At 36.7% G+C, this 15,058-nt stretch overlaps 1 protein-coding gene across 7 annotated transcripts in view; it reads left to right on the top strand.

The window, feature by feature from the left end:
- Nucleotides 1-15,058, top strand: part of Nav3 (neuron navigator 3) — a 751,750-nt gene that overhangs the window by 429,046 nt on the left and 307,646 nt on the right. For 3 of the 7 annotated variants that reach the window (XM_029482742.2, XM_029482741.2, XM_029482740.2), the window contains exon 1: nt 12,304-12,661. The exons of 2 other annotated variants lie outside the window; for them this stretch is intronic. In XM_029482742.2, the coding sequence (XP_029338602.1) occupies nt 12,419-12,661 (243 nt within the window). In that variant the 5' untranslated portion in view covers nt 12,304-12,418. Of the gene's footprint in view, nt 1-12,303; nt 12,662-15,058 lie in introns of those variants that run through there. 2 more of the 7 variants (XM_021173799.3, XM_029482743.2) reach the window with 1 other exon arrangement.

The following is a 15,058-nucleotide window of genomic DNA, read 5'->3' as shown; positions in this document are numbered from 1 at the left end:
GACTATCTTGCCCTGTGAAGACACTGCTGTTATTGTGTGATTGTTTTCCTTTACTAGAATAACAACATATGTATATTTAAGAATATGTCGTAAATATTGAGCATTTTCTTTTAAAGGTTTGGGGAGCCCAATGTCTTTACAATGGTTAAATATTTTGAATATAATGCATTGAAATTCCTGCTTCAGCTAACGAGTGGCTCTCCAAATTATGGTCTCCAGTAAGTTGCAGCTTTTAAAAGTTATACCATACTCTGATATAATTATCACTTTATATCAAAATATCTTAGTCCTAATTTATAGTGTGGTCATGGCTTACAGAGATGTCATAACTCATCAAATCCCTTTACCCTTACATCTCATCTCTGCATCATCTCTAAAAAATTCCAGAGTAATTTTTAAGATTGCCAAGTATGACCTATCAAAATGAGACCTTGGTTGTAGCCCTCAGCAACTTCGACACATTTCAGTAAAACAATAACCTAATGTCTAAGTAAACAGGATAAATGTCTATTAATATTCTATAGTGTTTAGAAACTTCATATAAGTCACAAGCAGGCAATACATTGAAACACAGTATGTTTTATGTAAAAATGTATCATATATCAAATGATTTTCAAGAACATGCAGTTAAGAACAGGATATTGGAAAATATGAGATAGAATTTCAAAGTTAGGGAAAGGCATAATAAGAATAATTATGAATGAATTAGTGGAAATTCATTGTAATTGCAAACATGATGATGGGAAGATAACCCTGTTATTCATTTGAAGAGGATGAGAAAGAATGTTTAAAATCCTACAGCAGATCATGTAGAAACCTAGGTCATAATTTTTAATAGATTGTATTCTTGATGTGTTTTCTAGTATATTCTACACTCTCAGTATTAGATGTCACCATGTACATGTTGCATACATAAGATTTCAGCTTTGCTCGGTGAGAAAGTGCGTGCAGTTTTAGAGAAGCAAAGACTTGTCCACCTGATTTGATGTGGATACAATACAAGGTCATGGTTTTCAGGTGTTACATGGTGATGCTGAGCTACTGTTTATGGTAGCCTCTCTAGCTATGGTAATTCCCCACTCCCTCCTCTCCTCCCTTTGAATTACTTATATCATATCACCCTGAATTTCTGAATCTAATGTAAGCGAAAAGGGTAATTGAAGCCACCAGGAAGGCTACTGATACGTTCTTACTGACATCAATATTGCTCAGTGCCTGTTTGTAGATTGTACACACATCTATAACACTGTACCATGTAGGATCAATCGCTACTTGTGGATACGTTGTTTTGTCCTGTTGAACCTCACACATCTTTCTTCCTCCCCTGCTGTTTCTCTTTCCTTGGCCAGAAGAGGAAAGGAATGTGAGGTACCATACTCCATAGGAAACTGAGTAAATAGGGGGCCTTTGGATGCAAGTAATGCTGTTTTAGAACTTAATTTTCCAACTGAGGTCTCTACACATTCAGATTTTGAAACTATAGAGGCATAAACTTACAAAGAAACATTTAAAGGACGTAAAACGTTATATATGTATTGACTTTTAAAATTGTTCTTTGTTGACCAACTAGACTGGTTGTGTCTACATAGATAAGTATTTCACCTGCTCTGCCTTTTAAATCTGTTTCTTCAATTCTTTATGCAATTTATATCATCTTCCTGTATTCAGGATCAATTCTTTATTACAGACCCATCATCCTAATTTCCTGTATATGCTTTAGTGATTCCTTAATGGAGGAGTTCTTGGAGCTCAGCAGCTGAGGAAGAAGTGGTAGCTAGTAGTAAAATTTGAATGAGAGAACAAGAAAGAGCAAGTCAGCTTAAATCTGATCTCAATGGTGCAGCTCATTTTGTTTGCCTGTAACTCCCACAGCCTCCTTAAGAGCCACTCGTAATTTTACAAGTTCCTGGAATATTCCATGACAGAGGAGAAAGCCCTGTTCCTTGCCAGAGATGCCTTGTTTAAATCAAACACTTGGGAGTAGATTCCAAGAGGAGAAACTGCTGACTTTGCTCAGCATCAAGTTTCGTTTTTCATTCATCACAGTTTCCTTGGGAACACTTCTTGCTGATGAAGATGCTTTGGAAAGCAATTCTAGTGATGCTTTAGGGCCATGCTATCCCCTTGTTTTCAACACAAGGAAAATGCTAACCTTATAGGAGGATCTCTCCCAGATGTGCAATGAAGTGGACACTGCACCTTATTGATCACTGTGTGACATGATACTCTCCATATCCTTCTTATATGCATGAAACATAATACTTAATAAGAGAACTCTTAAAACAGTTGTTAGATTCAAGCTCTTGAGGAAAAGAAAGCAACACAAGTTTCTACATGGGTCTCGTTTTCACATGCAGGCGAGTTCAGCGAGGTGAATGTAATCCTAAGCATCTCTCAGCTGTCCAGGAGTATCTTTATATAGTTATCAACATCAGGAAGGGAGAGCCTAGCAATTGTAGAATCTGATATTACCTTTGGAGAACTGACATGGGACATTGGAACTGACCTGGGACATTGAGATTGACCAAAACGCCCATGAATTAAAAACTCTTTTGGAGGGAGATAAACAAAAGGAAGAGGACAAAGATTGCCTTCTGTTTGCTGTTGTGTTGTTTGATTGTTGTGTTGTTTGAATGTTTTTGTGTTGTGTTTTTGAGAACAAGTCTTACTCTATAGCCCAGTTTGGCCTTGAACTTCTACTAATCTGCCTGCCTTTTCATATCAAATATCACACCCAGACAATAAATGGCAGTAATGATTTCTTTGATGAATATAAGCAGTAATAATTTTAAGGAGATGGAAGTTTTATCATTTAAACAAAATAGTGTCAATGAACTATACATTTAAAAATATCTTTGCCCATAGTTTCTTTCTTATATGATATATCCATTGAAGATTATAGTTGCCTTTAATTAAAAACTCCCCATAAAGTTAAAATACTTGATATTTGGGCTTTTTTTTTAGCACTAGGTATGCATGCTTCATTTAAAGGTTTGTATTTGTATTTAAAATGTACACAATTCTTTTTGTGTTCAATCAAGTTGTAGTATAAGCCACTTACCTGTGTAAATTACTCCATACATGAGACTTAAGAGTAGAAAACACTGGAAGGCATGGAGTCTTGATGAATTCTACCCAGGAATCTTACAATGAATGACTACCTGGTCAGAAAGCTTTGCCATTTGACCTTTAACCAAAGTTTGGAAAAGAGGCCCCTTGGTCTTGCAAACTTTATATGCCCCAGTACAGGGGAACACCAGGGCCAAGAAGTGGGAGTCAAGGGGGGGGGGGTAGGGGAGCTGGGCAGGGGGAGGGTATAGGGGACTTTTGGGATAGCATTTGAAATGTAAATTAAGAAAATATCTAATAAAAATTAAAAAAAAGAAATATAAAAGAAGAAAATGTCTATTAAAAATTAACATTTAAAAAAAAGAAAAGAAACATGACTACAGCTCAAATCACATATTGGCCCAGACCTAGTGTCGTTGTTAGGAAAGCATCACACACCTTCTTTCATGAGAATGAGGGCTATGTACATTAGAGATGGCATTCCTCTATAAAGAACTATAGGAACAAACCTTTCTACTATGAATGATTTCAATCATTTTTAATTGTTTTGTGGAAAATAACATATTCTCTAATGAGCAGTTTTAACACGTCCTAGAAAGTGGGGCAGTGCCTTTTGAAAGCAGGGCCATCCCATTCCATTAGAGTGGAGAAACTTCCCATTTGTATTTGCTCAGAGATTCTTTTGTCTTGCTTTTTTGTTGCCATGTTTGCCTGTTTTATTGTCACAGAGGAAGGAAAGGGGGCTGTGTCTCATGGGGATTGGATATGTGTTTGCTAGCATCTTTTACTCTCAATGATCTCCTGGACGAGTTATCCTATCTCTTCAGACAGCACAGTTAATCAGTGCATGAAGCCGGGGTGGGATCTATCTGACTCTGTCAGAGAATTACGAGAGGAGAAGATAGCATCTTATGTCCCATGTTTAGCATGATATTTCACCCTGCTTATTTGGGAGAAGACATATATTCAGCAAAACTCAGAAATATCCTTGAGGTTTTTTTTTTTTAATTTTTATTTTACTTAAAGAATATAAGATATACTGAAGTTAAAGCAAGTTTAATTCATGAAAAATTAAGAATATTAAAGCAGAGCCCAGTTACTTCTTTCTGCAATTCTATGCTAATATGTAATGTGTTACAGTTTCAAAAGTGATACATTTCATTCAAAAGTGGACATTTCAGTCCATTTCAGCGAATCTAATGCATTTGACCACACTTTACTTAGAGTGTGAATTAACCTCTTCTTCCTTAAACAGATCAACAATCTATCTATTGTATACAAAAGCATCAATGGGATTTGAATTGATTGATTTCAAGCTTCTGGTTGCTGCTGGAAAAGTGGGCAGTGAGAGTTATTGGCTGTATAAATATTCTGGGAAGTATTATGATGTCACTAGGGACGTTCATAAGATTTTTGGTATTCATTTCGCTCATAATCATTTTTCCTCTAGGTATAAAGTTAGCATTAAGGTAACTATGATATAAATATTCCAAGTATCCCACCCAGACGACAAATAGCAGCAAATATTTCTTCATGATGTCTATAAACAGTAATAATTTAAAAGAAATGAAAGCTTTAATATTTAGTCAAAATAGTAATAATCAAATATAAAATAACAGATATTCCTGCCCAATTTTCCTTATATGATAATTTATTCATTGTACATTTCAGATGTTATTAAATAAAATCTCCAAGTAAAGTTAAAATATTTGATATTTGGACTTTTTTTAGTAATAGGCACTGCACATTACGTTAAAAGTTTATATTTGTATTTCAATTGTACATAATTCTTTCTACATTGAAATTAGTTATAATATATGCCACATTATCTGTCTTGTATTAGCCTATTTTGATGAGTATAGTAGTTTAAAATAAACAGATTGACAATGAGCGAGTATCAGAAAGGTTCCTTCATAAAATAGTGAGAATTCTTTTGTACATCTAATGATGCATCATCTCATTTCTCAAGAGCAAATTTAGTATTATTCAACTTATATTTTTCAGCTTTTATAACTATGTAATTGTGTTTGTGTGTGTATGTATACACACACACTTCTTTCAAATATAATTCTTCAAAGATACTAGTTTTTCCTAGTAATGTGATTTCTATATATAAGTCTTCTGTGTTATTGGAGCACTGGAATTTATCAGTCAAATTACCCAAGTGATTTTGTTTGAATAAAGTACCCGACCCAGCTCCATCTGTGTGTATTTTTGACTTGGCAAGAAGAAGGCACATCTCCTGGGATTATCCATATACAATGTGGTTCCAAACCTTAGTACATTTGCTTTTCATTACTGTTTATAGCTAAGGGGCCTTCTGAATTTGGTGGGTTTTATTTGATCAATTAACTAGATCAGTAGCAGAGTATATATGGCCATAGAGCGCATGTAGACGGTTTCTAGTTCTCCCAGGCATTGTGCTCATTTGCAAAAAAATCAGTTAAGCACTTTATTATTGTGTCTCTTATCCCTGTGGCTTAGATTTTAGCCTGTCAGTAAAACTTCCTTACCCTTGCTTCAAAGCTATAACTTAGGAGTATCTTAGTTTGCACTGTCTTCAAATATAACACAAGCTCAATGCTTTTCAGTGTTCCATTTCCCCTCAGATGTCTGATTTTTGTGTCAGCTTCAGCTGCTGCCTGGTTGGGGAGAAATTCCAAGGAGGTGGGACATAATCTTTATCTGGCTGATTGGGCTGCTCACACTGAATTATTTCATTAGAACAATTGGATTTTATTACCATGTTTGAATTAGCATTGTGATTCTATGTTGAGTCAAACATAATTTGTCCCTTATGACACATTTAAAATAGGGTATTTCACCCTCTGTGCCATTTCTTCTAATGTAGATGGTTTGCAATTTGTCATGAAATTTTGTCCTTTAAAATGCCCATTGGCATTAAGGTATAGCCCAGTGGGATTCTTTCCTTCTGGCAAGGTTGACTTTAGGTGTGCCAGTAGCCCCTGCCACATTTCCTGTCACAACATATGACTGGGAGAAGCTGAGCAGGAGTGTATATCACTAGACATTTCATGCTTTGGCATTTGTGTTCAGTGTTTTAAAGCTAATGGCAATGACCCTGGTTGTATTGTGCCCCTTGACCTCCACCTGGTAATTCAGTGGTTCTCAACCTTTGGTCATGACCTATTTGGGGGGAGTGGTGTCAAATAACCCTTTCACAAGGATTGTCTAAGCCCATCAGAAAACCCAGATATTTACATTACAACTCATATCAGTAGGAAAATTATAGCTATAAAGTATCATGGAAGATAATTTTTTAGTTAGTGGTCACCACACCATGAGGAACTGCGTTGAAGTGTTGCAGCATTAGGAAGGTTGAGAACCACTGCTCTAACTCAAGAGACTAATTCTTGTGATATGATACTGGTATCTAGGGAATATGGACTCCATGTGCTGGTCTAAAAATGTATATGTTTTATCTCTCCACTTTCTCACTACAAGCTTTATTTAGCACATTTTTTTTTATTTCATAAAATAGATATCTGCCTACCTCCAAATTCTTAGATCTCCTAAGTAATTCAATAGATATCTGATTATGAAAGGTTAAGCTTAAGAAAAGATTTCCACAGCTATCAAATGATAAATCTGGTAAACTATACATCTTAAATTCTATAAAGAAAATATGATTATCAGACTTTTTAATTACCATTATAACTCTCACTCTGGAAGATTAGGTCAAGTCTGATAGAGTTTTAGCAGGCATTCTATCCAGGTGATGGGTTGTTGAACTGAATTGCAGGAAAGTCATCTTGAACTTTGCAGTGTGCCATCTGAGTACATATCACTTTAGTTCATTAACGTCTTGATGTTTGGGTATTTGAAGAGAAGGTCTAATGTAGTGGAAACTATCCTTTCCATTATGTGTAGCTGGGACCTTGCATGTGATAAGACTACATGAATGTTCCAATACAACTGGATCCAAGTGACTTTTCCCCTCTAGTTCTTAGAGTAATGGAATTCTTTAGGCTGGAGTGAGATGACAAGTCCAGACACACACTAGATTTCCTAAAAGTTAATTTTGGTGGTGGATGTTGTGGGATAGAGTCAGTTGACAGTGGCTACACTTTTCAACTCCACATTTTAGTCACAGTGAAATGTGATTGTCTAGTATGGCAAAGATCCTTTAAAGCAAAAGGCTAATAGATAACTTTTAAAAAAATATACAAACCTTTATTTTTCCATTTTAATTATTCTTAAGAGTGCCAGTGTGTTCTAGTTCCAAGGTTCTATGTAAATAATTGTATATTGATAAATATGTTAATTACAAAGGCTAAATGTAGACATCCCATAGCTCTGTGAAGCCACATAAAGCCGTCCGTATTGTTCCTATAATCTATTCTAGGTCAAGAGGAGAATCTTTGGTGGGAAAACAAATCTCTTATCTTGAATGCTTTGTGCTCAACAGGAATTGGGAGTCATTTCAAGGCTATTTATAAAAGAAGACTAAGAACCACAAACCAAAGCCCCCGTGTTTTAATCTTGCCCGACGCCACCTCTACCTTTATTTCCTTTCAACTTTTATATATTTGTGAGTCTCTTTTCATATTTCAAAGGAAAGCTATTGGCTCAGAGTCTGCCTTCCCACTGAATTTTCCCCACCATTTTGTAATTAAAGTCTTGCCAGCTTTTCTACTCAATTATTTTTTAAATAGTTCTACACAACTCTGCATTGTTGGGTGGTCTAAATTATCTTCCAAGGTACCAATATTACATTTGCTGGTGATTTGCTGTAACAATTGTATATATTTTTTGAGTGATAATTCCTAGAATAATTTTCCCCACAAGCATTTTTATTTTAGTTGGGCCATCTTGCTTTCAATGTGAGGATTTTAGAAAGTACATTTCTTTCTATATCACTTTAAAATCATCATGGGATTATGAACAAACTTTAGCTCAGTAACATATTAGTTTCCAGAATTTACAGTGTGTTGAATATTTTGGAAATTCTGAAGTGCTTTCTCATAGAGTTCATTTCATGGCTAGATCACAGCTTGTGAGGGTTTGATTTTCATTTTTTCTCCCTGTTTTACCTCACAGTTATTTTTCTACTTCTATTTATTTGCCTGAAATTTCATAAATTTCATAATTTCATTTCTTTACAGATGAATAAAGTTTCATTGTATATGTATATATATGTGTGTGTGTATAATATGATATATAGTAAATATTTATATCACATTTTACTATATATATCATATTATATACATATACATACACACACACAAACACACACACACACACACACACACACACATATATATATATATATATATATATATATATATATATCACTACCAGTTCATTAATTGATTGACATGTAGATTCATTCCACTATTTTTTGCCATTGCAAATAGAGTAGTCAAATAAAGGATGGAATTCAAAACTCATATGAAAATGTAGTCCTTTGTATATTAATCAAAAATATAATTTAAAGAGTCTAGTTTAAAGGGACAAACCCTTTATTGCTAGATAGTGCTGCTCCTAGAAGCAGCAGGTTCCTAGACAAAAATCTCAATGCCAAATTCAAGGAACCTCTATATACATTGTTGGTTAGGGAGGCCCCAAAGACACCAAAAGAAAACAGGTTCTTGCTATTATGCTTGTAGTTGCCTATGAGAACTAGGTCCCACTGCTTGGAAAGCATCTCACATCTTGGTTGCACACACAGAAGAATGAAACAAACTAAGCTAGAAATGTCCTCCATACTGGCTAACTTTCTTAGTTGCTAAGGTTGCAATGTAACATTCTGGGAGAAAAGGGGCATCAGAGAACTAGCTCAGGTGTCGGCTCTACAAATACAAGACTAACTTCTCAGGCAAGCTGTCTACCAGTACAGTAGCTGCATAAGTGTTATGGAGATAACCAACTGCTCTCTGATTGAATTCGGGGCCTTAAACAGGAGGAAATTTATGCCTGGTATGTACCTACACTAAAAAAAAAAAAAATCAAGGCTGGAGAGATCATAAGATAAATCTATAGATAAATGATAGTCTCTGTTTTAGCCAAAGACGTTTCTCTTAGCAGTGAATGACAGTGAATGCAGAAACTTGTGTAACAAAATACTAAGAATAAGTGGTAGTTGAAGCATCACGCCTAAGCATGACATTCATACCACTGTTCAAAGGCCAAGGGTACAGTGTGAAAGGGAATATAAGAGTGGGGTACAGGGGGGGAGAGGGAGAGAGGGACAGAGAGAGACAAAGAGAAGAAGAGAGAGGCAGAGAGAGAGAGAGAGAGACAGAGACAGAGACAAAGACAGAGACAGAGACAGAGACAGACAGGGAGACAGAGAAAGAGAGAGAGAAACAGTTGCAAGAAGCTATCTTTTAGGCACAGTGCAGACATTGCTACCATGAAATCATAACAGCTTCAGTTGCCTATCCTGACATGATGGATGCCTCAAAGGTTAGACATGGATTAGGAATAAACTAAGGAAGCCTCATCTCTCACTGTTCAACTCTTGGCTGTTGAAAGATTCTGGGAGAGAAAAGTTATTGCCTTTAGTACCAGCTGATGAATACCACAGTCCCTGATTAAACTCAGTAGTAAGAAAGGAACAAACGAAGAAGCCCAAGTCCCTAGAAACAGGTGAATGTGTTAAGTTGTAGGGGGTGGGGGCTTGGTAGTGGTGAGAGGAGAAAGAAGCTGTGGGTATGTATATTATATGTATGTATAATATACACATATGAAGTTTTCTGTAAATTTAATTGCCCAAAAGGAGTTGTTCAGTAGAAACAGGAGAGATACAAAATAAAGTTCATCTTATTGGTAGAAACTCCTAGTAAAATCCCAATACTGTAATACACACATGCTGCTTTATTAACTAATGGGAGGTTTCCTCTGGACACTTTGTATATCAGGACAAAGATGTATGCCTGACTAGCACTCCTCCTTGCTTCTATTTAGCCAGAATGGAATCTGATGTGATTGCAATAGAGAGGTTTTTACTGGATCAGTATTGAGAGATTGAGAGATTCGGAAACGTTAAACTTTAGGTGGAGCTAAAGCTTGGGAAGCTATTGTTTAAACTGCTTCTCATTTGAATGGTGCCAAAACCTCTTCTCTTCTCTCTCTCTCAATATATCTCTCTCAATATCTCTCTCTCTCTCTCTTTCTCTCTGTCTTCATGACATTCAGTTTAATGTCTCAGTATATCTCAATCAAAATTTTTTTTTGTTATCAGAGAAATTGTGGTTCCTGCTTTGACTTAGTCTCACCAATAAAAGCAGATGCAGAAGAAAGTTCGAAGACTTTTTTTTTTTTTAAGTGTGAAGGTGAAACAACCGGACACTCAAGCTGAAAATTCTAACAACCACAAAAAAGAGAGGAGATGAAGAAAAAGTTGTGAGTTGTAAGACAAGCATAGAGGTTAGTAAGAGAGAAATTCCGAAGTGTTTAGGAAAGTCCTGCTTAGACTTAAGAAACTGAGGATTATCTAAATTCGGAAGGCTCCTGAGCCCAGACTCTTTAGTCCCAGAGCAAAGGATTCTAACAGAGATAAATTATTACATATGGAAATAGATGTTTCTTATTAAGAAAGAATCTCAAGAGATTTTGCTGAAGAGAACCTGGTATAGCTGTCTCGTACGAGGCTATGCCAGTGCCTGGCAAATACAGAAGTGGATGCTCACAGTCAGCTATAAGATGGAACACAGGGTCCCCAAAGGAGAAGCTAGAGAAAGTATCCAAGGAGCTGAAGGGGTCTGCAATCCTATAGGTGGCACAACAATATGAACTAACCAGTACCCCACGGAGCTCGTGTCTCTAGCTGCATATGTAGCAGAAGATGGCCTACTAGGCCATCACTGGGAAGAGAGACCCCTTGGTATTACAAACTTTATATGCCTCAGTACATGGGAATGCCAGGGCCAAGAAGTGGGAGTGGGTGGGTAGGGGAGCAGGGTGGAGGGAAAGTATAGGGAATGTTCAGGATAGCATTTGAAATGTATATAAAGAAAATATCTAATAATATATATATATATTATTAGATATTTATATAATATATATAAAGAGTGGTATATATATATACCACTCTAATATATATATAAAGAGTGGTCTAGTGAGCCAAGGAAGGAACCCAGGGAGGACATTTAAAGATGCTGACCTCTCCACTTTGAAAATGGTTTTGTCCCACGTGCCCCAAGTTTAGGAAGGTTATTGAGTTTTCTGCAAAATAGCTTCTTTTATTTACTCTTGATATATATATATATATATATATATATATATATATATATTGCTGCCAGTCTCTATTCTGCCACATTTTTACAAAGTATTGACCCTAAGTGTGTGCATTCCATGTGACTCCAGAGGTTACTTGCACTAACGTCTAATGTGCTTAGTCCCATAACTGCTGTGTGGGACATTGCTGTCCTGGGAATGGGAATACCATCATTACATTTAGAAATCACCATGCATCTAATGCCTGGCTTCCTGTGTTTACTGCAGTTTGTAACATAAGCAGGCAAGGTCTGCGGAAGGCTTCAGCTGCTTTAGCTGGCTGTCCTGTTTCTCCAGTTTTGCCTGATTTCATGGGATGAAGCAGAATGAACACCGTGGCTCCTGGCTGTCAAGAGTGAAAAATAGCTGGAAATTAGACAAACAGCTTCATTGCTGAAATTGTTTCCGGGCTAAAAGTTCTTCCAACAGCTGTTTGTTTTGGACAGTGACCTGTTTTTTTTTTTTTTTTTTTTTTTTTTTGCTTTAGGAAGAGAATGCAGGCTGGTTATTTCTGAAGTCAGGAAGAACTCTTAGCCATCCACTATTGTGGTCTTTTGGCTTCTTTGACAACTAGGCTGAAACTGGACTAAAGGGATTTTCCTTTGTTCCCTCCTCCCCCCACCCTGACCTCTCTCCTTTCAAAGATCAAACTCAGGCTGCTGCTGGTGTAGGGAGAAGAAAACAAAGTGAGGAACTCTATAATCCTTCAGAAATGGCTTTGTAGAATTTATTTTGCAGACACTAACTTGCTGAACAGGAGAGAGGGAGAGAGGGAGGGAGGGAGGGAGGGCGGGAGGGAGGGAGGGAGGGAGGGAGGAAGAGAGAGAGAAGAGAGAATCTGAACTAGCAAGACAGATTCTCAGATATGAAAAAAGTTTATGAAACTTAGTTTGAAAGTTACTGTATGTGTGAGTTTCTTTCTTTCTTTCTTTCTTTCTTTCTTTCTTTCTTTCTTTCTTTCTTTCTTTCTTTCTTTCTCCTTCAGATGACTGCTAGCTTTGCTTAGTAGTTTTTTTTTTCTTTCTTCTGAAAATACTAAAGCTGGAGTCTACCAGACTGAGGTTAAGAGCATTTTCTTTGGCAACAAAAAGATACTTTTATAGAAGCCATGCCTGTCCTTGGGGTTGCCTCAAAACTGAGACAGCCAGCTGTTGGGTCAAAGCCTGTTCACGCTGCTCTTCCGATACCGAATCTTGGCATCAGTGTGTCACAGCGCTGTTCCTCGAGACCTTTGGAATTTGCTACACCGGAGCCCTCAATGCTTTCGTGCCAGCTCACATTAAAATCAACCTGTGAGCTTGGAGAGAAGAAAGCCCTGCAGGGAACAGCCAAGGAGATCGAAGACAGCAAGGTTAGTAGCCAAAGGTTACTGTAGACTTAAAAACAAACACAGAGGAACTTCTTGTCAGTTGCACCATGAACTTTGGGAGATGGTGACACTTAGAGGAACTCTGCTATAAGGAGGGGGCAGAATTATGTGAGACTGAGGATTGAATGTGTAAACCGTATTTTAATGGATAGTTGGAAAAGTCATGAACAAAATTCTGAATATCTGTATAGTATAGCCAGTATTCTTATTAATGGAACAACTAATTATTAATATAGTTACTCCTAGATACTGCTCTATTGGTGACATTCATAGGTATAAGAAAATGGGAGCCCACTCCCATACCTTTAAAAGGAACTCTCTGTCAAATCCCTTGTGGGTGTCCTCTCTTTTCTCCAAACATCATCTGCAGGATTTGAATGTTCGAGTGCTAGCTGCTTATTTTATTGTAATGTGGACAGAAAAAAATGAAGTATTGTCCCTCTTACTACACATTTGCCAGGATTTCTGTTTACAAATTGAAATGCTGCTGTTTTACTTATTGCTGACATGGGTTTTCTTTTCTTTTTCTTTCTTTCTTTTTTTGTTTAACTTACTTTCTGGTATTTTGTGAGCTCTTGGGTTCTGAGCCTTCTTCAAATGTTTGCTCCGGAGGCAGAGTGCTCATGTGGCCCTGCAGGAGAAACTTTTTACTGAAGAGTCATCTAAGGCAGAGTTTCTCAACCTGTGGGTGGCGACCCCTTTCAGGGTTTGATTTTATGGTTGCAGGTAACCACAACATCACACACTATCTTAAAGGGTCCCAGCTTTAGGAAGGTTGAGAACCACTGCTCTAAACCTTCTTAAGTATCCCTTGCAGTGTAGCATTAAACATAGCTTCCAGCTTTGCAAGGCTTTCTAGGTTCACCATCTCATCTCTGACTTACTAGGAGATAACGATATTTTTCTTGCTTCTATGCAAATGTAAGCTGAAACAGTAATCGAGAGTGCTTTATATGGACAAACTAAGACTGTAATTGAAAAAGAGAGGTGGTCATTTTATCTAGCATATCTATTTGAATTATCTTCTTCTGTTCAAGTTTTTAAACTTGGCCAAGATGTCCCCTTCTCTATAAAAATCTTTGGGTAGTACCTATTTTACTTGATTGTGATTTTTTTTGGTCCAAAGAAATAGCTACAGAATCTATCTTTGTCATCCCATGGTTAATTGTATACATAATATATAATGTTACTATTCCATCTAGTGAAAATATAAACTAGGTAAGGTAGATTGATAATAGTTAGATAGATGATAGATAACTCAATGTAGATAGGTGATAGATAACTAGATGTAGATAGATGATAGATAACTAGATATAGATAGATGATAGATAGATGATAGATAAATAACTAGATAAATGTTAATAGATAGATAGATAGATAGATAGATAGATAGATAGATAGATAGATAGATAGATAAGTGCATAGATAGGTAGAATTTTCCATGTGGAACATGATTGTTACCTTGTATGTTTGCTCAAACTTCTTCTTTGCTAAAAGGCCTTAATTTAAGACTTGGCTACTTTTTTTTTTTTTTTCAGTAGAATTTGAGTAAATCACTTTGGTCAACAAGTCTTAACCAAGCATCTGATATTTCTTTTTCTTCTTGTTTTGTTTTGTGTACATTGGTGTTCTGCCTCCATGTATATCTGTGTGAGGGTGGCAGATCCTCTGGAACTGGGACTACAGAGTTGTAAACTGCCATGTTGGTTCTGGGACTTGATTCCAGATCCCCTGAAAGAGGAGCCAGTGCTCCTAACCACTGAGCCATCTCTCCAATCCCAGCATCTGATATTTCACTTAAACTCCATGGCATGAAGCGCTATCGGAATAATTATGCTTGTGGGAATCATTTTACCATGTCTCTTATCAGATTTAAGAAGGAAGTTTCAAACAAATATAGAGAATGCTTCTGCAGCATATTAAAGCACTTCCATGTGCTATAAAGGAATATATTTAAAATATTTTGAATTACAGAGCAAGGGAAAATAGCAGAAATGATCAAGGTAGACATATTAAGTAGAGTTAGACTTGGTTGAATACAGCAGGAAATTCAATATCACATTACAATTGGGAAACAGGAAAGACTGTTTCTCACTCAAGTGGTGAAACCTGAAGATATATGCAGTGAAGCTAAGGCCATGTCAGAAAGCTGGGACCTCTCCATTTTGTCTATCCCCTTCCATTAGTGGCTCCAAACCTTCTGTCTTCAGTGGATTATGGAGTTCCATTCTAGGAAAAAGACAAACCCCATTTCATTAAGGCTTTATGACATCCCATTGGTTTCCTTAGAGTTCTAAAACCTTATCTAGCTGTGGAAGAAACTGCAAAATGCAGCCTTTCTTCTAAACAGCTATGTGCCCATCGAAAAATTACGGGTTC

The sequence above is a fragment of the Mus caroli genome, unplaced genomic scaffold (assembly GCF_978045245.1).
Source record: "Mus caroli unplaced genomic scaffold, Mus_caroli_1 scaffold_9, whole genome shotgun sequence".
Taxonomy (NCBI): domain Eukaryota; kingdom Metazoa; phylum Chordata; class Mammalia; order Rodentia; family Muridae; genus Mus; species Mus caroli.
This window is presented reverse-complemented; position numbering and strand designations above follow the sequence as displayed.